A 25648-nucleotide genomic window follows, 5' to 3' on the forward strand; every position below is an offset into this window, starting at 1 on the left:
AAATGGTTATTGAATCAGTGAATCGATCAATGATTCGGGTTGCCAATGTCACATGATTTCAGCAGTTTGGCAGTTTGACGCGAACCAAACTGCTGAAATCTCGTGACATTGGCAACCCCAATCATTGATCGATTCACTGATTCAATAACCATTGACTGCATTATGCTCTTGGACTAAAATATAAAATATCTTAAACTGTGTTCCGATGATGAACGAAGGTCTTACGGGTGTGTAACGACATTAAGGTGAGTCATTAATTACATCAATTTAAATTTTTGGGTGAACTAACCCTTTAATGTTATCAGGATTGCGTGACTACATTTAATGTGTATTAGGGCTACCTGTAGTAGTTACCATTTCTGTGCAGTCTAATTTTTTATCGTCACATACCAACACATTAATGTGGAGTAGAGGTGAAGCTCACTCTCATAGCAAGCACAAAATAACTGATGTTACCATAATGCACATAGCAAAACGAGAAAGGCACAACAATAAAAACTCCTTAACTGCATGAATTAAGTGAACAGTCATGCTACTGTTACATAGCCTACTTCAACCATTGAAATGTCTTACCTGTCCAGCAGAGAAAAAAAAGCTGAAAACCCCTTCAAAACACGGAGTTCACGCCACCTTTAATTATCCTTAATTATTCGCCATCAAATTGATATGTTTAATTATATCAAGTGCTGTGAGAAAAGTCTATTCCCACTTCCAACATCCTCACATGCGACAGCCTGGTAACCAGGACACCTTCTTTATGTGTACAGATGTGACGTAATGACGCAAACATATGTTTGAATTTCCCGCGGAGCACCACGTCCCTGTGTTCGTACAACTGCTCTCGTAACTAAGCTAGAATCAGCCAGTCCTCGAGGTAGTTGAGGATGCGAACACCACGCTCTCTCATGGGAGCAATGGCTGCCTCCATGACTTTCGTGAAGACACTGGGCGACAGGGAGAGCCCGAAGGGTAGGACCTTGTACTGATATGCTCGTCCGTCGAACGCAAAACGTAGAAACGGTCCGTGTCGAGGGAGAATCGAGACATGAAAGTATGCGTCCTTCAGGTCGATCGCTGCAAACCAATCTTGGGGACGGATGCACCTGAAGATGTGTTTCTGCGTTAGCATTCTGAACGGTAGCCTGTGAAGGGACCGGTTCAAGACCCGCGGATCCAAGATAGGCCGTAACCCGCCGTGTCAATTGGTGTCTCCTCCGAATTTGCCTCACCGGCACGTCATGCTCAAAAAACCTGTCTCAGGCGCAATAATTCCGATCTTTCATGTATTCATACTCTTGTGTAATAGACGCCCCACTGTCGCCTTTGGCTTGGCTTGCTCAGTTGGGGACACTAAAATTATGATTAAAGTTATTCAACTAATTATACAAATAAAATTTATGAATTAGGTTTTATTTAATTCTATAAACTATAATACTGATATGCCAACATTGTCGCTATATGATAAATTAAAATAAGCAGATAACATCACTGTTTTCTCCAGTACGACTGTACAGCCAAATCTAATTTTGTTGCAATATTATCCTGTTTGACACTGTGAAGCTGCTTTGACACAATCGTGATTGTAAAAGCGCTATATAAATAAAGTTGATTGAGTTGATTGATTTTTTTGGGTACAATAAAGTACGGGCTGTAAAAGCTGGTCTTCATATCGGCTGGAGGGACCGGCTCGATCACATCCTTCGCCAGTAGGACTTCGATCGCCGCCTGAAGCACCGGGGCACCCTCCTTCGACACAGAGGTGAAGTGAACGCCCCTGAATTTGGGGGGATGCTGGGTGAACTGAATCACATAGCCGAGTCTGATGGTGCGGATGAGCCAGCGGGACGGGCTGGGGAGTGCTAGCCTGGCCCCCAGCGACTGCACCAGAGGGACCAACCACTTCCTGTGGAGCAGGATCCTCCATCTCTGGGTGGCCCGTCTCAGGGTCTCTTCCAACGACGCTTGCCACCTGGCTTGGCAGTGGTCTGAGGAGGCTGGACATCCTTCCCGTGGCCGGCTCCGCGCCTATGCCCGGGTGGAGGCTGCTGCTGCTGGGCTGCAGCGGGTGGGCATCCTCGGCGACGAGCAGGCGGAGGTGCTACCGCCGGCGGGGGGGGTGGAGGCAGCAGCGGACCGCCGGGGCAGGATGTGCCGGATGGCCTCCGTCTGCTTCTGGGCGGCCGAGAACTGCTGGGCAAAGCTCTCGACCGCATCGCCGAACAACCCAGCCAACGAAATAGGGGAGTCCAGGAACCGGGTCTTATCGGTCTTGGTTGAGCCAGAGATGGTTGAGCCAGAGATGCCGCTCCTGGACCCCCAAGGTGGACATCGCCTGGCCAATAGCACGGGGGGTGGTTTTCGTCGCCCGTAGGGCGAGGTCCGTCGCCGTCCGGAGATCCCGGAGGAGCTCTGGGCCAGGACTACCCTTGCGCATGTCCATGAGTGCCTGTGCTTGGTGCACCTGAAGCAGCGCCATGGCATGCAAGGCGGATGCGGCCTGGCCACAGGACCTGTAGGCCTTCGCAGTCAGACCGGAAGAGAACCTACAGGCCCTGGACGAGAGCTTCGGGTCCCCGCGCCAGCTAGAGGCGGACGTCGGACACAGTTGCATCGCGAACGTCCCGCTCCACCGGCGGGAGACCCTCATAACCCCTGGCCCGCCTGCCATCAAGGCCAACTGTGTGTGGTGTGTATATAAAGATGAACTACTTAATACAACAGCATTTTTACTGTCATAAAGTAATAATAATCTTTACAAACAAATATCTTGGTTGCTGAGGGACAAAATGTAAGTGAATGGGATCAAATGTTGAAAGCCATAGGGTCAACCAATCAAACACTGAACTGGACTAGCTCCAAAAAGTAACAGTCTGAACACAAAGGGGTCTGAGACCACATTACTACTTAAGGGGACCAAAAAGGATCTGAGTCCTCTTTCAGGTACAGGGACAGAGTGAACGTAAAGAAAACCAGGTCCTTTTTCACTTGGTTCACTTCTTAGTCCACTTAAAGGAGTCTGAGTTTGGTTCTTTAAAATAGGACCCATGTGTGAAACCACCCTTATAGTCCGGAAAATAGGGTAGTTAATAGAGTGACTATGCATTATCAGGAAAAAGGGAGTTTTTAGGGTTTTTAAAATATATGTATATTTAATAAAACAATGAAAAATAAGTTATGTTAGGGCTGGGCGATATGACGTAATATATCGTCTGGACGATAGAAAATATCTATCGTTTTATATAAGGCTCTATCACTTACGCCACGATAAGGCGTTTACGGCAGAATTTTACGTCAAGATGCACCCCACGCCACGGCATGCCCATGCACGCTGCAATACATAAACAGACATGGAGGAAGACGGTAGTAGACGCGGTTCAGACCAGGGTGATTCTCAGAGTAATTATGCCAGAGTGGTGGCATAAGCGCTCAAAACAAACTTCAGACACAGACGCTGCAACAGGTTTTTACGTGTGGCACACCATATAGCCATATATTGAAATATTTTAATGGCAGGTGTAGGGATGGCGAAAACTAAACATTTTCTTGACCGACCACCGAGCCTCATTAGCCGGTTGAAACTGGTTAACAGATTAGTTTAAAATATGCTGCGCTATTTGAAATAACAGCCGCGAGCCGCGCTCTCTCTCTCACACACACACACACACACACACACACACACACACACACACACACACACACACACACACACACACACACACACACACACACACACACACACACACACACACACACACACACACACACACACACACACACACTGTCCTAGCAATGCCGCCTCCCTTCCACTCACGTCACTTTTTTAAAATCCCCCACAGTGCGAAACACGAGTCCCGCAAACGCGCCGCCGAGGAGCTTGTTTGTAATCTGAGGACAATGGCTCCTTAGTTTCGAAATGGTTTGGGTACAAGGTGATCGCGTTGAAGATAAAGGCATTTGTCTAGCGTAAGAAGCTCATTTGAAACATTGCCGCGGCTCATTTAAGAAAATGACAGCTCCGAAGAGACGCCGCTTTAGTTCGAGGTAGTGCTAAAAATAATAAAGAAAGATGATGATCAACACCTTATGTGTTACCACTGAAATGTAGATGTAATATATTTCCAAAAGTAAGCCCATTTTAAGCGAAATGCATGCTTCATACTGTCGTCTGCCCTGGCTCTAACCTCGAGTGTTTACTTTTTGCAAACCTTGTGAGCGCGCAAACCCAAACGCTGTGACCTCCTTGCGTCAAATGATTTTATTGGTTTATTAAGTACAAACAGGCGAGTTATGAAAAATTGAGTGCGAGGGATATGTTCACTTCACACAAAAAGATTTTGGAATGAGATGGCTAATTGTAGTAGCATTTAGTCTGTATAATAGTCTAATTTAGAGATCTCTTTTTTTTTTTAAACCGACAACTTTGATCGGTTAACGTTGATACGGTCAACCATCGGTCAAATGGTCATCAGTTAACATCCCTAGGCAGGTGTTAACTTTACCAACAGTCTTGCTTGAAAAAAAGGTTCTAAATAAAATAAAAATGTAGTCCATACTACCTTTATTTGTTTTGTATATCATTTCAAACTGCATTTCCACATTGCAATTTTGTATAGACTATTCATAAACTGAATTACCAGAAAAATTGCTATATGTATATCGTTATCGGGATATCAAATGAGCTATATTGGGATATGAAATTTTGGCCATATCGCCCAGCCCTAAGTTATGTCATATTATTCAATTACTTTTACTGTTTCTTGTCATGGTATCAATTCAGTATTGGTATCAAGATCTGGTATCGTATCTAAGTCATAATTTTGGTATCGTGACAACCCTATTGTATTTAAAAAAGTATTTGCTGATATTCTCTTTTTTTATTATGGCAAATTTGTACCTTTTAGTTTTACATTTTGTCAAGGGCTTGTTTACATTTACGTTTTTTTTATAGTACACTACTGAATGCCAAAGTTGCAAGTTAAATTATGTTTTTACGTAAAATTGTTGAAAATTATTGGGATTAGTCAAAAGATTAATCGATTATTATTTAAAGTCGTAAGTGGCAGCCCTGATCATTTCTATGATTTTCTTGTCCAAAATTTGTTTTATATTAAAATTACTAAACACACTTGGATGCTGATATCTTTCCTAATCTGCTTCAACACGTGCATTACATCAACAGTGCATTACTACAATTACCACTGTGACCAAATATGCGACATGCGTTACAGTTAATAATAAATAAAAACACTGGGGTACAAAACTTCAATGATTGTTTAGTTTCAAATATACAGAACCATATTAGATGTACGCATAGCTTATATAAGTTTATCTGAATAGCATATGAAGCATTGAGATTAATAATATATTTATGCCAGTCAATATCAGAGACAAACACACCTTGCTTCTTTCGTTCTCTGATCTCTGCAGTCTGTTTCTGAAGGCCTCATAAGCCTCCGGGCTTTGGGCGTCATGTCTTCTCAAAGCCTTTGAGGACAGAGTAAAGCCAACATGGAGGAGGAAGGAAAAAAAAAACAGATTAGAAGCCTTTCTTTTAACTTCCCCTCTACTCCAGTAACTGGATGGATGGATGGATTTTGTCTTTTTGCATCAAGCAAATGCAATGGCATTGGCTGCAGGTTTGCATTTTTGTTTTTTTGCATGTATGTGTCACAAACAGACTCGATTGTAAATTGCTTTAAAAAAGTAAAAAAAAAAACATTTAACTGTAATGTGCGAAAGTAAGTTATACAGAAATAAAAGGCAAGTATGGTTTATTATAAGGCATCTTTCTATATGCAAGTGTATAACAAAGCTTTCAATAGAATGCAAACCGTCAACATTTCCTAAAAAATGCAACACCTGTCACAATTCTACTGGGTTTTGTCAAAAGACGTCACTCCAAAGCTCTACAGTATTCTGTTCTCTAGATATAGCTCTAACCCTAACCCAAGTTATAGCAGTTATAAAAATGATGCTTGCCTTAGAAAGCACCACTAATAAGTATTTATCAGACTGCTGAGTAATTTTATATAAAGATGTAATGTACTAGACTACTAGAGTTTGAAAAACAAAAGGGTGAACACAATTATACAGGAGTAAATTTGATTCACTTTTGCAGATTTAAGACTGAAACCCTGTGTTGCAACAGTAACTCACATGCATCATATGCCACATGGCATTTAATGTGAGAACACAGCATGTGTGATTCCAGCATGTATATGGAGATGAATCATCTGCATGCCAGCATGAATAACGCCAGCATGCATAATCACCAGAATGCATATGGACTTGCATTTGCTATATGTATTCATGTACAAAACAGTTGGAAATCAATTTATCATCAGAAATGATATACACAAACATTAAAGTAAGTGAGATGCATGTTTACACAAGGGGAAACCTAATTAATATGATTAATTGTATCATAGACAGACCCCAAGTTCCATATTATCACATTAAGGTGCCATCCAGCCACAGGCAATGCAACTAAAGCCATTAGGTATGCATTTTGAGGAAGAATTTCATAGTCTAAAATCACTTTGTGAAATGCTATGATGATATTCATTTACCACTCTAGATCATATGGTTGTGCAAAAGAGCAAAACAATGTTTTATTTGTCTCAACAGCTAGTTGGTGAATAAGCATTTGTTTATCTGTCCTGATTTGCTTGTCTTGTTTTGTTTCTCGTAATTTTGAAACAAACACATTCGTTTTCTAAGCCTAAGGCCTTTTCATTAGCAAACTGCAGTGGTGATGCAAATGAGGCTCCATTCATCAGTCAACTCTAAAGCTATATAGAGCAATGGAATGGAATTGTTAATGGAAGCTAAACACAGGCATATACTGCCCCCTGTTGGTAGGAGGTAGGAGTTGGTTTCTGCCAGATCATTGGTTCTCTAACATTTATCTCCCCGCTATCAAACCTCAATGTCAACCAGATATTTAAGTCTGTAAAGTTTGAAATAACACTGAAGTTCCTTTAGAGGTTTAAATGAAAGCATCTGTTGCAAGTGTGCAAGGAACTTGCAAAAAAAAAAAAAAAAAAGCAGAGACAAATGACAGCCAGTGCAAGTCTTAGAGAACAAGATGTATCTTACAGAAGCATGTTTCCCCCTGAAATCTATTTAGATGTTTATCATCATAATATAAATTTCTCTCTGAAACTACAATTTTGTAATTTGTAATTCTGTATTTGACTTGAAGGAATGGCTTTTGTACAGTGTTGTATATGAGGTAAATATATATATATATATATATATATATATATATATATATATATATATATATATATATATATATATATACTGTTCAGTTTCTCACACAAACCGATCCTTTCATGTCTTAAGACATCAATGTGTGGCCACGAGTCGCAGGGTTTAATATGGATTCATGTCTGTGTGTTGCGATAAATGATTCTCCGCTATAATATTAGGAAGTGACAAGAATATTGTTTGTGCGCAAAAAAATAAAATAAAAAAAATAAAAAAAAACTAAACACTGCAAACTGTCCTGAGGCTTTGGAGCTTTATGAATCAGTGGATTGATTCAGATTGACCGCCAAACTACTGAAATCAAGTACAGCTGTTTTGGTGCAGTGTTCTGATTTACTTAGCTCCTACTGTTTGATGGATGCAATCTAGAATTACTGTTAGTGAAATTATAATCAGACCCTTTCAGGACCTCCCCCTCCTTTTTACTCTCATAGTGGCTCTCACAGAAATACACCCCAATGTGTTTCAATGCGTTGACAGTTTTACAGTTAAAAATCTTCATTTGTGTTCTACTGAAGAACCAAACACACATCTCGTACTTTACTTAAGTAGAAGCAAAAGTGCATACTTTTTACTTTTACTTCATTACATTTTGCAGCAATTATTATACTTTCTACTCCACTAGATTTCTACAATGTTTTGTTACATTTTCATTATATTTTCTGATCAGTTTTGGGGCTTGAGATTAAGGCTTGTCTGGATAATTAGTGGATAATATAAAATGGATAATGAACTGATAGTTGCGCTGTTGAGGCTCGCGCAGCCTCTTGAGGAGAAATGGAAACAAATCAGTGCCGCTCACACAGAGAAACTCAGTAACATACCACAGTAAACATTCAAAATGTGAAGTTTTTATATTTTATAACATATAATACAGTTAAAAAAAACATCACGACACAACCAAGAGTGCTGTTTTCCTGAATACCATCACGTCTGAAAAGTGACACTGATTTCATATGACAGCTTTTAACATCAACAATTAATTAACATCAAGTCACTTACATTTTAGATGCAATATTGACTGCTTTTGTTTTAGCAGCAAAAATATTTCCAAGATTATCATATTTCCAAATCAGAACCGTAACGCATCTCACAGCAACAGTGTTTTACTGCATCATTCAGCGTTTTGAATGAATCGGTTGAATCAAAGATGCAATGACCTATTCGTAAACGAGTGTCTCATTCATGAACAAATCATCCGTTTGAACAAATCTACTCAATGATTCAATCATTAAGACCTGCCGCCACCTACTGGCGGTTTAGTTTAATGTTTAAACATTCTTTTCAACATTTCTTATTCTCATAACATTATTTAATGAAATTTTCAGTGGAAATTATTTCATTTGATTGGTAACAACATGTCCTATTCTAATTTAATTTATTGATAAAATGTAAGAATATAAAGAGAAATCTGAAGCATAGCCAATATTTAATAAGATTAGTGGTGGGGGGAATGTCCTTTATAAAAGGAAAAAATATAAATATGAAGAATTAAATACATCAAAGCTGATGAGAATGTTGCTTCAGAATAATGATATTTAACTCTGCAGAGCACCCTGATAGATAACCAGAATTGTAAGTCAGAATGTATTAAGGCAACAGATGGTAAGCACAAATACCTTAACCCAAAACTAACTTAATTAAAATGCCACAGCCCAAATTGTTTTCTTCTTATTGATTATTAGAATATAGACATTACGAGAATAAATGACACAAGTACTTTTACTTTTAATACTCAAAGTACATTTAAAATTTGGTACTTTTTACTTAAGTAGAGTTGTCATTGTAGTACTTCTACTTTTAGTAAAGTAAATATGTACTGGTTACTTGTACTTTTACTTAAGTACTGAGATTCAGTACTTTCTCCACCACTGGTTTTAACTTCTCAAAATAATTTTTATGAAAGTTAACCTTCCAAAGGCATAAACTGAAAATGCGCCAGACTGAACATGCGCTGTGAAATGTATGTGCGCGGTAGCAATTACCTCAGCTCTCATCACGAGAGCTCATTCAGCTCATTCATCACGATGAATGTAATCTGACTCCTGCTGCATTTGTGCTGTGACACTCGTGCAGCAACTCACTCATTATATTGAACAGACACGTTCAGTATTTAATTGTAGTGTCTGTTCTCCAACTCAGTCACAGTAATCCGGTAGTGATGGCTTTGGAGTGGCCTCACCGGGCAGCCAAGCATTCTGGGAGTTGTTGTCTTTCCTCCCCATGAGACAAAAAAACATTTTCTGGCTTTTCTGTCTAGAAGGCACCAAATTCAAAAATAATTTCACACTTCTACTACATTAATGACCCAGTTTAAATACAGATTCATCTTCCCAGTGCTAAAATACCCCCATTAGGGAAATGCTTAACCCTTTTAAAATTACTAAGTGATTAAGTGGTTAAATCTAGTGAAACACACAACTCAAAAAGATAAAAGCTAATCATGCCACATATCTCAGGAAAGATGAGATTCCTGTGATTAAAATTATATAAACCATTTCAAACAAACAAACAAAAATCAATCAAGCAATTCAATAAACACAGCAGGTACAATCAGTGTCTTTGTCAGACCACCAAACAACTGAAAAGAAAACTGCCAACAAAACTGAATGAAATCACTTTTGAAGCCTTATGTTAGACCAATGATCAATAACATCACAACAAAATTGGTATAGTTGCACTCTAAAAGGTCCAGGCAATCTGAATTCAGTGTAATATTAGTCCATATTACATGTATATATCAACAAACATCCACAGAAATGTAGTAGTACCATTTCCAAAAAGCGGACAGTGCAATCCAATTTTCTGTGTACAGAATATGCAATGTATAAAAGGTACGAGAAAAGACACACGCTGCTGATTAATTTATGTTAAAATGGCTGCTGACCTCTGCACTTTTGACTGACACCTCATTTCAATCAATTGGTGCATGTTATGGGGTGTTTACAGGCTCAAAGAGCCATACACATGTAACTAATTATACAGGGGGGAGAGGGACAGACTGGAGCCCTCGGCCCATTCCTCCCTTTGATTAACAGTGTTTTAGTCCGGTTGCATCAGAGGTTGTGAATGACTGACTCAACTGATAGCCAATAAACTTCTGAAAACATTAATACGCATTTTTAGAGGGAGGACTTGACCTTTGGACGGCTTATGAGTGTGCTTCAAGGGGGGGTGAAACACTCAGTTTCAGTCAATCTCATGTCAATCTTGAGTACCTATAGAGTAGTATTGCATCCTTCATCTCCGAAAAGTCTTTAGTTTTGTTATATTTATAAAATAAATATAGGCTGTACCGGGTCTTTCCGGAAAAAAACGAGCGCCTGGAGGCATATCATGTGGGCGGAACTAAAGAATGACGAGCGCGCACAAAACGGTGACGTCCTCAACCGCGGAGAAGAAAACGCTACCCTAAATAAACCATGGCTATCAATCAGATTCAACTAATACATACAGTCTTGTTCAAAATAATAGCAGTACAATGTGACTAACCAGAATAATCAAGGTTTTTAGTATATTTTTTATTGCTACGTAGCAAACAAGTTACCAGTAGGTTCAGTAGATTCTCAGAAAACAAACAAGACCCAGCATTCATGATATGCACGCTCTTAAGGCTGTGCAATTGGGCAATTAGTTGAAAGGGGTGTGTTCAAAAAAATAGCAGTGTCTACCTTTGACTGTACAAACTCAAAACTATTTTGTACAAACATTTTTTTTTTCTGGGATTTAGCAATCCTGTGAATCACTAAACTAATATTTAGTTGTATGACCACAGTTTTTTAAAACTGCTTGACATCTGTGTGGCATGGAGTCAACCAACTTGTGGCACCTCTCAGCTGTTATTCCACTCCATGATTCTTTAACAACATTCCACAATTCATTCACATTTCTTGGTTTTGCTTCAGAAACAGCATTTTTGATATCACCCCACAAGTTCTCAATTGGATTAAGGTCTGGAGATTGGGCTGGCCACTCCATAACATTAATTTTGGCACGGAACTCGAAAAAAAGAAACAGGTGCTTGCTGTGGCTTTGGCGCTGTCTGGAAGAGCGAGAGAAACGGCGATGGAAATACCGGTAGATGATTTAAATAAGGACACTGGCATGAACACTTTACTTGCGAAACTCGATGATTTGTTTCTCAAAGAAGAAAAGGACCAAACGTATGAGGCTTACTCGAGTTTTGACCGGATTATGAAAGATAGCAGTGTTTCCATGACAGACTATATAATTGATTTTGAACAGCTGTACTCAGGGATGCGTAAATATAACATGGAGCTTCCCGATGCAGAATTGGCATTCAAACTGCTGGACACTGCGTGCTTAGAAGTGAAAGACCGACAGTTAGCTTTGACAGCATGCACAGATTTGACTTTTGCGTCAATGAAGTCAGCACTGAAGAGGATTTTCGGAGGAAAGTCTGCTACTACAGTGAGGATTAACCAGGAAACAGTATATGTAACGGAACACAGACGACAAAGGAGCAAGCCATGGTCACAAAATGTTCAGCAAAAGACACCACTGCCTGGCACCAACCCTCTGGACAGGTATGGACGCAGATCAAAATGTGCAGTTTGTCAAAGTACATTCCACTGGGCCAAGGACTGTCCATACAGAGGTGAGCAAGTCAAGCTGACGGAAGATGGTAAAACAGATGATATAGAGGAATGCAATATTACTCTGTATACAAAAGTCACCCACTGAAGCAGAAATATTTATGACAGTGTTTTGGTTCAGCAATAATAGACAGTGCATGCACACGGACTATGTGTGGACAGGAATGGCTAAATAGCTACATCAATGAATTAAACCAGAACGAGATAAAAAAAACTTGAGGAAGACAGAAACACACAGTCGTAGACCCTTTAAGTTTGGTGACTGGAAAGTAGTCTATTCCAGCAGAAAGTTGAAAATTCCTGCAAAAATTGGACAAACTAAGTGTCACATCGAAACTGAAGTTGTCCCAGCAAAGATTCCACTACTTTTGAGCAAGACATCCATGAAAAGAGCAGGCACAGTGCTGGATATGGAGAATGACAGTGCGGTGATGTTCAGTCAACCTGTAGACTACAGGGACTTTGCACTAGCTCAGGCAATAAAGATGCAGAATGTAGTGTCATTCTGGAAAAAAAAATTGTGAGTGAATGTGAAACATGTCAACGATACAGTAAGGACAAACCAAAGCCTGCTGTTGGACTACCACTGGCATCTCAGTACAATGAAACTGTTGCAGTAGATCTACATGAACTTGAAAAAGGTGTTTGGTATCTCCATATCATTGACCAGTTCACAAGGTTCAGTGCTGGCAGCATACTGACCACGAAGAAATCTTCAGAAATAGTGAAACACTTTGTCCATATTTGGATAAGTGTACATGGTCCATCTCAGAAACTGTTTAGTGACAATGGGGGAGAGTTTAACAATGATGAGGTTCGGGACATGGCAGAAAACTTCAACACAGAAATAAAGACGACAGCAGCATATAGCCTATGGAGCAATGGACTGAAAGAGCGACACAACCAAACACTTACAGAGATCATACTGAAGGTGAAGACAAGTAATGGCTGTGACTGGAACACTGCATTGGATTGGGCTCTTTTGGCAAAGAACACCATGCAGAATGGCCATGGCTACAGTCCTCATCAGCTGGTGTTCAGTGAGAATCCCAATCTGCCCTCTGTACTGACTGACAAACCCCCAGCTTTAGAGGGCACCACAAAAAGTAAGTGGGTTGTTGTAAAAAAAGTAAGTAAGTTGTGGTAGTAACAATGTTCAAAGACAGGAGATGACAGGAGATGCTGTCAACACGGAGGGAAACTTTAACCGAGATGCAACAGAGTTTGACGCAAATTGAACACACAGGGGGATCCTCTATGGGGCAGAATGTAGCAGCACAACACACAAGTGACGACATAGGGACACAAAGTGTTACAGACCAGGGAGCTGATGTCCGTCTAAAAACGGGGCAAGTCCTAAAATACAGAGACCGAGACAGTGAAGCTTTGCACACAGCAAGAGTTCTAGGGCGTGCAGGCAAAGCTACTGGTAAATATAAAAACTGGTACAATCTTCTACTCATTGAACCCACTAATGTTGCAGGCAGTAGAGATTCAGTAGATGTATCATGTTTAGAGAGTCTTCAAATAGAACCCGCTGTTACTGATGTCAATACCACAAATTTCAGTGAGGATGTATTAGTGACGAAAGATCTATCCTTTGACCTAGCCAAACAAGCAGAAATTAAGAGTTGGAGAGATAACAGTGTGTTTGAGGAAGTTCAAGATGAGGGACAAAAGTGCATTTCCACCAGATGGGTGTGCACTCTCAAGGAAACACCAACTGGACTAGTAACAAAAGCACGATTTGTGGCCAGAGGATTTGAGGAGTTAGATGTGTCATAACTACAAAAGGATTCACCCACATGAGCTTCAGAGTCCTTCGACTGCTTGTAACAGTTATTTGTCAAAGACAGTGGGCACTTCATTCCATGGATGTAAAATCTGCATTTCTGCAGGGAATTGAACTGTCACGTGACATATACACCAGGCCTGAGGCTATTTGTGAAGGAACATTATGGAAGCTCAAAAAGTGTGTATATGGTCTGGCAGGTGCCTCATTGTATTGGTATAACAGAGTGAAAGAAATTGTGCTGAAAGCAGGAGGAAAAGTATCCAAGGTTGATCCAGCTGTTTTTTACTGGCTAGATCAGGACTGCACTGCAAATGGGGTGCTTGGCTGTCATGTGGATGACTTCATATGGGGGGCACGCAAAGTTTCTCCACAACTGTAATACCACATCTCTGATCTGTTTTTCAAGTTGGACGTGAGGAACATGATCACTTTCGTTATGTGGGAATAGAGTTTATGACTGTCAACAGAAAAGTACAAATACACCAGGAAAACTACATTCAACACATGCAGCCCATACATATGGATCCTTCACGAGCTGTGGAACAAGACTCATCTCTCTGTGAGGAGGAAAAGGATCAGCTCAAGTCTAAAATAGGCCAAATTCTCTGGGTGGCAAGACAGAGCAGGCCAGGTGTTATATTTGATGCTAGCAATTTGGCATCAGACATAAAAAATGCAACTGTGCAGACAATCCATGAAGCAAACAGGATAGTGTGCAAACTTAAGTCCAAGAAGGTAATTCTAAACTTCCAATACTTGGGCAGAGACAGTGCTCTTAAGATGATTGTGTTCAGCAATGCCTAATTTGGAAATCTTGGAATCCTGATTCTTCTAATGGGAGAAAATGCTAAATTCTCACCCCTTTCCTGGCAATCAAAGAGAGTCAAGAGAATTGTGCAGACCTCACTTGCTGGTGAAACATTGGCAATGTCTGATGGAATTGACAATACAATGTTTCTGTCCACACTGTTCTCAGAACTAACAACTGGTGATGCTGAACATGCTCCACCAATAATCTGTGTCACAGACAATCATTCACTGGCTGATGCACTAAAGTTCACGAAGTCTGTTTCTGAGAAAAGACTCTGTCTGGAGATAAGTAGTATCAAAGAACTCGTCCAAGCACAGAGAGTTGAGCAAGTACTGTGGTACAACACAAAAGAACAACTTGCAGACTGCCTTACCAAAAAGGGGGCATCAGCTTATCAGTTACTTAAGGCTCTGAGTGAAGGACTATGGAAACTGTATTAAAACAAAGCCTATCTTTGAGTTCTACTCCAGAGCTAGTTGAAATGTACTAGGGCTAGGGCTGAAACGATTCATCGAGTAACTCGAGTTAATCGAATCAAAAAAATCCTTGAGGCAAAATCATCTGCCTCGATGCTTCGCTTAGTCCATTTAACTACACACAGATATTGCAGAAAGACATTTTTTGTGTAAGGACTCGGAGTATGAGCGGATTGCGGTTATATCCGCGGTTCAGGTGCCTAAACATCCCAAAAATTGCAGGTGGATGAGAGAAATCGTTACTATGTTGATTTTAATAAAGATGCGGAACTCTCATATCACGCTAAAACGCAATGAATGCGCGTCGTTCTTTAACTTTCGTTTTCAGCTCATGTCGAGATCAAAGACCGCAATGCGAGAGAGAGAGAGCGGGCGGGCATCAGCACTGGTAATATCATTTAATATCGCTGTTTTTAAATGAAGACAACTGTGTGTTGAGTTTCAGGATGCGACGCTGAACATTTAAGTTTCATTTGCGGCAGTACGCGCGTCAGCTGAGGAGATACGAGCAACTCCAAACACATGAACTCGATGGAGTTTGCAGCTTTGCACATGGATCACCGTCATTGTGATGTGTGTGAAATCTTTAATGAGACTTTATATATCCTACTTGATAATATCTTCGAAATGCACCATTAGATGTTCTCAATACTATAGGCGCAACAAACAACAGAACAAGCTGTAACGCGCGCGCGTTTGTGATGAGCAGTGCTCGTGCTTTCAGAGCTCAGAGCTGCGTGCTTTCATTGATTTGTGTCATTTAATCACACTTTAATCATATTTATAGCTACTAACTTAAAACAAGCTGTGTTACAATGATGAATGATTAGCTCAAAAGATCAGCATGTGTGATGTACTAACCCGATCACACATAAATGCGTTTAAATAGTACGAGTGTGCAATGTCGTGGCGTATACATTCCACGACATTGCACACTCGTACTATATACGCATTTTTGTGAGAATAGCCTGGAATTAAACATATCTCGCGTTTGATCACGTTCTAGCGGTTATTCCTCCGTGTGATGTATAGGTTGTCGACCCTGGTTAATGTAAACGATAGCATCGCGCTTAACACGGAGGATTTGAAGTTGTGACTGCGGGTGCGGGTGGATGGTTTGCTTCTAACAGCTGATTTGGTGACGATAGAGCTGATCCGCACATCTCTTGTTCCAAGTTAACCTGTCCAATATGTTTTGCTTCAGTAAAGGAGTAAATAAGACAGTAAATGCTTATGTCATGCCTGAGCTGAAGCTGAAACATGAAAGTTAAGTTGCACAACATAAATACAATGTTTAGTTATTTATATTATTTATAGAATATTAGAATATTTATATTATATAGAATTTATAGAATATTTATATTATTTATATTGGCATTATTGTTATTTATATTACTACTATTTAGATGTATTGGTTGTAGGTTTAGTTTTAGATGGAACTATGTTTACCTTTTTAAAGTAATTTGAAAAAAAAAATTTATAATAAAATATGGCAATTGTATGCATTAAAATAGTTTAGTTTCAAAGTTATTAATGTATGCAATTTCAGCAAAAACTTAATTTTTCTAAAAAGAAAACAAATTAGATATTAATTTTAAGATACCCGTCTTATTGTCTCTTATTGCTCTTTAATAAAGAAAAAGTAATTATTATCCGATTAATCGATTAATCGATCGATTAAGTGGTAGATTAATCGATTACAAAAAGAATCGATAGCTGCAGCCCTAACTAGGTCGTATCCTTGTTCTAAGATGTGGTAGTACAGCATGTTCTGTTAGTATTTTTATTTGATTTTTATTTAAGATATTAAAAATGTATCCATGCATATGTATAACCCTGTGCTGAATATTGTTTAAGATTGTACATGACCATTTACCAAAAGGAAAAGGGAACTTTTATTATGAAGTCCCCCGGAAGTGTGCTGGTTGTTGTTGTTTTTCCCCCAGCATGATGGCTGAATAAACGGGTGATCGTTGAACTACTGAAAGTTCAAGGGGGCCGAATACTTTCAAATGGCACTTTATATATATATATATATATATATATATATATATATATATATATATATATATATATATATATATATATATATATATATATATATATATATATATATATATATATAATTATTATTATAATTATTATTATTATATTAAAGAGTTTTAATACCATATCACTTGTTTTGTCTATTTGCACAAAGTACACTGTAAACACACTATAATGTTCCTGTTTCATTTACTATGTGTCAGCAATTAATGACAAATTTTTTTGTTTAATCTTGATTAGAGATTGAATAGCTCTTAGTGTAACCTTTCATTAGACCCCAACATTATGACTGTATATCAAAGCATTCAAGAATAGCAGCATTTTATGTGCCAATGGTTACAAAGGGTCATTTGGAGTATCCAAGAAGCTTTTTAGGGGGAGCACTTAGACATTAACTTAGATAAATGAGTAAAAGAGTGATTTTCTGAAGGTATTGTTATCAAATGTGAAATTGGACTTGGTAAGGCTTTGTGATCCCATTGTGTTTTCCAGCTAATAGCTACCAGCTATAGTTATCTGCAGGCATCTTTTTACCAAAAAATGTTCGCTGATTTTTTAATTTTTTTTTTCAATGCATTCAAAGTTCTATTACTCAATACCAGTATGACTTACAGTGATCTGACCAAAACCATGCATATACTCCAAATGTTTCAAGAACAGCATGCAATTTACTTTGGGATATTCCTTTTTAGGCATTCTAGGGACATTTTATAGGAATGCTTGTTTCAACTAAGGGTGCTTTCACACCTGCCTCATTTAGTTCGGTTGAATCGTACTAGAGTTTGTTTCCCTTCTTTGGTGCGGTTCGTTTGGTCAGGTGTGAAAGCAGCAATCGCACTCAGGTGCGCACCAAAAGCGGACCAAACAAGCGTACAGAGACCTTGAAGAGATGGTCTCGGTACGCTTTTAAACAAACTCTGGAGTGGTTAGTTTGAGGTGAGAACTTGATCTGACCTGGAACAGAACCAACTGCAAAAGTACTGATCATTTTTGGACTAAACCAGCTGCCTTAGCAATATGCGCTGGTAAAATTTTCGGAAGATGAGCATGTCAGAGTTAAGAATAATTAATGCACGCCTCCACTTGAAGTGACGCGCGCTCAACGTTTGTAGTGCACCGTGTGCAGTGCAGAACGTTGTTTTCAAGTCGCATCTGCGCTTCATTATACAAATGTATTGTTTGCATACTGTGGTAAATACACACAATATAGTAGATTATAGCCAGAGACAAAACCAGCCCGCGCAGTCCTCTCTCCGTAGTGTTATAGTTTGTTGGCTTTTCCTCTTCTGTTGGAATTTTTCCACACGGAAATTCTGACCAGTCGAAAAGCAGTTTAGGACATACGCCATAGCCAACGAGTGATGTGGATGTTGTCACATGCCTGAGTTTTAGTTAGTTTCAACTGGTTCAGACCAAAGCAATCAGTGTGGTGTGAAAAGGAACCAAAAAAACTGAAAAATGCAACAATGTATAATTGTTTGCCCTTGGTTCAGACCAAATGAACCGAACTAGATGTAAAAGCACCCTAAGCTAAGGGTACACTTAAGGCTAAGGGTACTCTACGGTTTGAAATTATACATAAGAATACCATCTGAACAAGTAGCTAACATCAACTTTTGTTCTGACCAACTAAGCATTGCAATAAATTGTGATGATTAATCTAACGTTTGTTTATCATATCACGTCAAACCATGCAAATTATACTTTTTCAAAGTGTTAATATTAACATCAGCATTGTGTGACTACATTTAATGTGCATTAGGACTAACGTTACATTTAGTTCAGTTTCCATTTCTGTGCTGTCTAATTTCTAATCGTCATATACCAGCAACGTGGAGTAGAGGTGAATTGCTCCCTCATAGCAAGCACAAAATTAAATAATTAATGTTTACCATAACCCACATAGCAAAATGAGAAAAGCAAAACAAAGGAAACTTTGTAACTGTATGAATTAAGGGGAACAAGTTTGCTACTGTTACATAGCCTAATTAATTTAACCATTGAAATGTCTTACCTGGCTATCAGGGGGAAAAAAGCTGAAAAAAATGAGTTCACGCCACCTTTAAAAGCCCTTTATAGCCTTGTTTTCGCATCAGCCCGGTTGAACTCTCTTTTCTGTAAGTCTTAATTGCATTTCTCCAGTTGTCAATGGTGATTATCATTTGATCCTTTTTGGATCCGCCATCAAATTGATAAGTTTAATTATATCAATTGATGTGAGAAAAGGCTATAAAAGAAGAGTTTTGAGTACTGAAAGTTACAGTACATTTTCATAGTGCATCACATTATTTAGCCCAGAATATCAAGAAAATGTGATTTATGATGATATGGCTCCTTTTAAACATTAGCAAATGAATAACAATAGTAGTTAAGTGTTCTACCTCTTGCAGTTCTCCAGACTTGCTTTTTGGTTTCTCTCTGTGATATCTTTCAGAAAGCACCTGCTGCCCCGAGCGCATCTCATCCTCAATCTCCTGTAGACGTCTCTCCACCCGTAACGAGACCTAAGACACATCATACAACTCAAGAGCAAGTTCAGCTGGAGCAAAATGCTATTATTCAGTAAATCATGTTCTGTAAAGCAGGTCTCCTTAGTAACTGTATTCAACGTACAGCAGAAAAAATACACAACAACTGCATTCTGACAAGAAGCAAGAAAAGTGGTTGCAGGCAGCTAAAAGAAATAAAAGTGAACACAATATCCTGTTTAACATTAGCAGCACTTACGGGTTCTTCTTTCTGCGGTGCCTGTATGCGGCCTGCAAGACTATCCAATGTCTTTTTGGTTTCTATGTCAGTCCTTTTGAGGGGCAGAAAACATTAAACATATTTTGTGAGTCTGAGTGTGTGAGTGTGTGAGTGTGTGTGTGTGTGTGTGTGTGTGTGTAACAATTACACAATTCATGTATCAACAATGAACAAAATGCTTTGATATGAACAGGTAGAAAACATTAAAGGGACCTGTTTCTTCTGCTGATCTCTCTATCAATGTCATCACCTATCCGAAGCTGATCACTCCGCAGGTCTCTTAGGGACTGATGCATTGAGTGAATCTGAGAAACAAAGAGAATTCGATTTTGATGCGAGTAATGCTAGGGTGTCGTGTGGGTGCTTGCCATAGTGTTGCTTCTGTGTTTTAAGCGAAAAGAGCTCATCTCAGAGACTGTTAAATTTTGTTCTTTTAGCTCGAGTCCCTCCTTCAGTGGTCCTCCATATGAAATGCATGTTTTTTGTCTTAAAATAATTATTTTTGTAAAAAAAGTTTATCTAAATAACTAAAATAATATAACCATAACAAACCCACCATGATTTAACATCCTTGATTACATGGCTACAAACCAAAGATATAAAAATAATTTAGCCTGATGAGGAAACCAAGTTAACCATCAGGGGGTTATATCACTTTTTAATAATAATTAGATGTATATATTATATCATAAAAAAAAATGTTTTGTTTAATATAAACTACTGTGATTAAGAATGTGATCCGTCAACTAAATGTGTAAAGACAGTTCATTAATCTCATTTAACTTCAGTTAACTTTAGCACAATAAAAATGGAAGCTATAAATGTTTGTAATATTTAAAAAAATATATATAAAAAAATAAATAAGAATTAAATAAATAAGAATTATATTTATATATTATTCATAAACGATTTATATTAAAAATATATACAATTAGTGAAACTATAAAAACAAAACACAGAAAATATAAAAACTAAACCTACAATGAAATGTTTATTTTAGAAAGAACCACTAAAGGCCAGATTTACTAAAAGGGGCAACATAGAGCAAGACCGTAATCCTATTAAAGCGCTGATGGGAGTGAAAAGTTCTGCAGGTGATTTACTGACAATGGCACACTAAATAAACAAACAGAGATACAGCCAGATCATTCCCATCAATGCAAAACAGCACAGATGGAAAGTGGCTTAAAGGTGTCTTGAACTGGCTTTTTTTTTTTTTTTTTTAGTATACTGTTGTCTGAGGTCAACTAATGATGTTCGTGTGGTTTTTACATTCAAAAACATCATAACTAATAAGTAATAGGCTATTTTCTACACTGGTATTAAGGCTCTCTCCAAAACACTGGATTTTGATGGGTGAGCCGCACCGGAGACTTGGAAGTAAACGCCCACGGCTAGGAGTGGATAAGATTTGCATATTTAATGAGCTTAAGCTCCCCTGTCAGTTTACGAGAGAGGAGAGATTGAGGGAGAGGCGGCAACCAGAATGATTCTCTCGAACACAGGGCTCGTAAACGTCTTTATCAAACAAACACAATGATTTAAAGAAGATTAAAGCAAATAATCCAACGCCGTGGTACAACGAGCACACTCGGGCCCTTAAAACAGCAGCCAGAAAAATGGAGCGCAGCTGGAAGAAAACAAAACTAGAGGTTTTTCGCAATTTGTGGAAAGAGAGCATGATTGCATACAGAAAGGCCATAAAAACTGCTAGATCTGCTTATTTCTCATCTCTTTTAGAAGAAAACAAACACAACCCTAAGCATTTATTCGATACAGTGGCTAAATTATCAAAAAATAAAGCTTCAGCTTCTGATGTTTGTAAACAACACAGCAGTAATGACTTTATGAACTTCTTTACTAGTAAGATTGATAATATTAGGAATAAAATTATAACCATGCAGCCGTCTATTACAGTATCACTTCAGACAGAGCACTGCAGGGTCACTGAGGAAAAATTACACTCATTCACTGCTATAGGAGGAGAAGAACTGGCTAAACTTATAAAATCATCAAAATCAACAACATGCATGCTTGACCCTATACCAACTAGGCTATTAAAAGAGATACTTCCAGAGGTCATAGATCCTCTGCTTAATATCATTAATTCATCTTTGACATTAGGATATGTACCGAAAACTTTTAAGTTGGCTATAATTAAACCACTTATTAAAAAAACGCAACTTGATCCTAAAGAATTAGTCAATTACAGGCCAATCTCGAATCTACCGTTTCTATCAAAAATACTAGAAAAGGCCGTGTCTTCACAATTATGTTCTTTTTTAGAAAGAAATGGTATATGTGAGGATTTCCAGTCAGGATTTAGACCGTATCATAGCACTGAGACTGCTCTAATTAGAGTTACAAATGATTTACTCTTATAATCTGATCGTGGTTGTATCTCTCTATTAGTGTTACTCGATCTTAGCGCTGCATTTGATACTATCGATCACAATATTCTTCTGAATAGAATCGAAAATTATGTTGCCGTTAGTGGAACTGCTTTGGCATGGTTTAAATCGTACTTATCTGACCGTTATCAGTTTGTAGCAGTAAATGAAGAGATGTCACACCGATCACAAGTTCAGTATGGGGTACCGCAAGGCTCAGTGTTAGGACCGTTGCTTTTCACCCTGTATATGCTACCACTGGGAGATATCATTAAGAAGCATGGCGTTAGTTTTCATTGTTATGCTGACGATACTCAGCTCTATATTTCCTCACGCCCTGATGAAACCTACCAATTCACAAGATTAACAGAATGCATAGTTGATATAAAAAATTGGATGAATAGTAATTTTCTGCAACTTAATTCAGATAAAACTGAATTTTTAATTATTGGACAGAAAAGCTCCACAAGTAGTAACCGAGAATACTGTCTAACACTTGATGACTGCTCTGTCCAGCCCTCGTCGTCAGTGAGGAACCTGGGTGTGCTCTTTGATACCAATCTTTCATTTGAAAGCCACGTTTCTAGCATCTGTTAAACCGCATTCTACCATCTTAAAAATATATCTAAATTACGGCACATGCTTTCAATGCAAAATGCTGAACAGTTAGTACATGCGTTCATGAGCTCAAGGCTAGATTATTGTAATGCTCTACTGGGTGGTTGCCCTGCTCGCTTAATAAACAAACTCCAGCTAGTCCAAAATGCAGCAGCTCGAGTTCTTACTAGAACCAGGAAGTATGATCATATTAGTCCAGTTCTGTCAACACTGCACTGGCTCCCTATTAAACGTCGCATACATTTTAAAATCTTGCTTATTACTTACAAAGCACTAAATAGTTTAGCTCCCCGGTACTTAAGCAAGCTCTTAACACATTATACTCCATCACGTCTATTGCGGTCTCAAAACTCTGGCCAGTTGATAATACCTAGAATATCTAAATCAACTGCAGGCGGTCGATCATTTTCCTATTTAGCTCCTAAATTGTGGAATAGTCTTCCTAGCATTGTTCGGGAAGCAGACACACTCTGTCAGTTTAAATCTAGACTAAAAACACATCTCTTTACTATGGCATACACATAGAACATTTTTAACTTTCATTATTCAATTCAATTGACTGATTGTTAGGCTGCATTAACTAGGTCAGCCGGAACCGGGAACACTTCCCATAACACCTGATGTACTCGTTACATCATAAAAAGAGTGGCATCTACGCTAATGTTAGTCTCTCTGTTTATCCCGAGGTTTATCCCGGATCTGGGCCCTGTCCGGATCGGATGGTGGACCTGCCTGGACATGACCAACGCATCCTGGAGTGTCTGCTGAGCCGTGTCAAATGGTGTCTCCTCCGAATTTGCCTCACTGGCACGACATGCTCAAAACCCGTCTTCGGCGCAATAATTCCGATCTTTCATGTATTCATACTCTTGTGTAATTGACGCCCCATCCTAAATAAATCTGTCTCTTCCGTGATACCCTGAAAATTTTGAATAATCCGATCTAATATGATTTCCGACCTGTAAGGTTGCCAGAATAATAATCTTACACGGTGTGTTAATAGGCCAGAGGAGAACTGGCACCCCGACTGAGTCTGGTTTCTCCCAAGGTTTATTTTTCTCCATCATGCCCCGATGGAGTTTTGGTTCCTTGCCACTGTCGCCTTTGGCTTGGCTTGCTCAGTTGGGGACACTAAAAATATGATTAAAGTTATTCAACTTATTATACAAATAAAATATATGAATTAGGTCTTATTTAATTCTATAAACTCTAATACTGATCTGCCAACATTGTCGCTATATGATAAATTAAAATAAGCTGATAACATCACTGTTTTCTCCAGTACGACTGTACAGCCAAATCTAATTTTGTCGCAATATTATCCTGTTTGACACTGTGAAGCTGCTTTGACACAATAGTGATTGTAAAAGCACTATATAAATAAAGTTGATTGATTGATTGATTTATTTCTCATCGACCAGCGATTGGTTGGACTATTATTTTTATATTACACATAGCCCGCAAGATCGGACGATACAAGCGTGAACCACACACGCGTGTTCGGCGCGCACCGCCCTTCAGATCTCAAAAAGAGAATAGCAGAACAAGAACTAAGAAGGTAAAATAATGCCTTAAAGAATTGCAAGCGTAGGGTAAGATTTTTGAAAGTGTACATTGCAAGCATAAATTAAATTTAAGATAAGTTTTGCAAAGGTGAAAATTGCCTTTCAACTGTAAGAAAAGAATATTTGCAGCATTTTACTGTTATTCATAAGTGTAATTCATGTATTGTGAAACTGCAGCTTCATGTTAACGCAAAATAAATATGATCTGTATTCTTCTGACTTCCATTTTTCACGCTTACCCTTTTGACATGTTTCTTTCGCCAAAATACGGCGTCTTTCTGTCTTTCTTTTAGCTATGCGTACAGTTTTGGCACGATTCTGTCACTGACTGAGTTTTTTAAGCGGAAGGAAGAAGGCGGGTCCACCTTCTTCTGGAGCCAATCAAATGAGCTGCTAGCTTACTCTCGATTTACTCTTATCTGATTGGTTCAAGAAAAACCTCAGATGCCAGAACACATATTTACCTTTATTTTACTTTTAATGCAAAAATACATGTAAATAAATAGATAAATAACGATTGCTAAATTAGCTGTGCATTTTAGGTTTCCAGAGCTGTATATATATATGTTTTCATCCTGAATTTTGAGCTGGTGTAGTCATTGGTTTGGAATTGTATTATTTATATTTATATATATATATATATATATATATATATATATATATATATATATATATATATATATATATATATATATATATATATATATATATATATACACATACACACATACACACACACACATACACATACACATACACACATACACACACATTAGTGTGACTGATCAAGCTATTATAGTTAGTATGAATAATGAAATGCTTTCTCTTTGTCCAGATTTGACTGTAGGATAATACAAAACTGATACTTAAAATCAATATAAAACTCGACTTTGACAAAGAGTAGCCTTTTATAATGATTAATATATGAAGAGTGCAAAATGCGATAAACGCCATTTTTTGACATTTAGATTTTATTATTGAAAATCACTGTTTAGATGTACCTTAATCTATGTGTGAATTGCTGCCATTAATAATATTTAAAAATGTACATTTTAAGCCTCCTACAAAATGTATTTTTTTCACAAAACACGATATCCGACAGCCCAGTTTCTTTACAAAGTGCGATAAAGAACGTTCAGGATGCTGCGAGAGCTCAGGATGTCACGCGAGGAGAGAGTCACCGCCGGTGAAGTGCTCCGAGTTTGCTCGGTGATTTAACGATAATAGCAAAACAAAAAACATATTTTTAAAAAGAGGATTCAATAGGCTAACTAAAAAGGTTTACCATTTAATTGTTTATACTGTAGGCGA

General features: G+C 38.4%; 1 protein-coding gene across 2 annotated transcripts in view; it reads right to left on the reverse strand.

Moving 5' to 3' along the window:
- The window catches only part of LOC137041283 (centrosomal protein of 128 kDa-like), a 143153-nt gene that overhangs the window by 94263 nt on the left and 23242 nt on the right, over positions 1–25648 (reverse strand). For both annotated transcript variants that reach the window (XM_067417378.1, XM_067417379.1), the window contains 4 exons: positions 19978–20069; positions 19744–19816; positions 19398–19520; positions 5398–5484 (listed from right to left, as the gene is read on the reverse strand). In XM_067417378.1, coding sequence (XP_067273479.1) covers positions 5398–5484; positions 19398–19520; positions 19744–19816; positions 19978–20069 — 375 coding nt within the window. The remainder of the gene's footprint in view (positions 1–5397; positions 5485–19397; positions 19521–19743; positions 19817–19977; positions 20070–25648) is intronic.

The sequence above is a fragment of the Pseudorasbora parva genome, chromosome 15 (assembly GCF_024679245.1).
Source record: "Pseudorasbora parva isolate DD20220531a chromosome 15, ASM2467924v1, whole genome shotgun sequence".
NCBI lineage: Eukaryota > Metazoa > Chordata > Actinopteri > Cypriniformes > Gobionidae > Pseudorasbora > Pseudorasbora parva.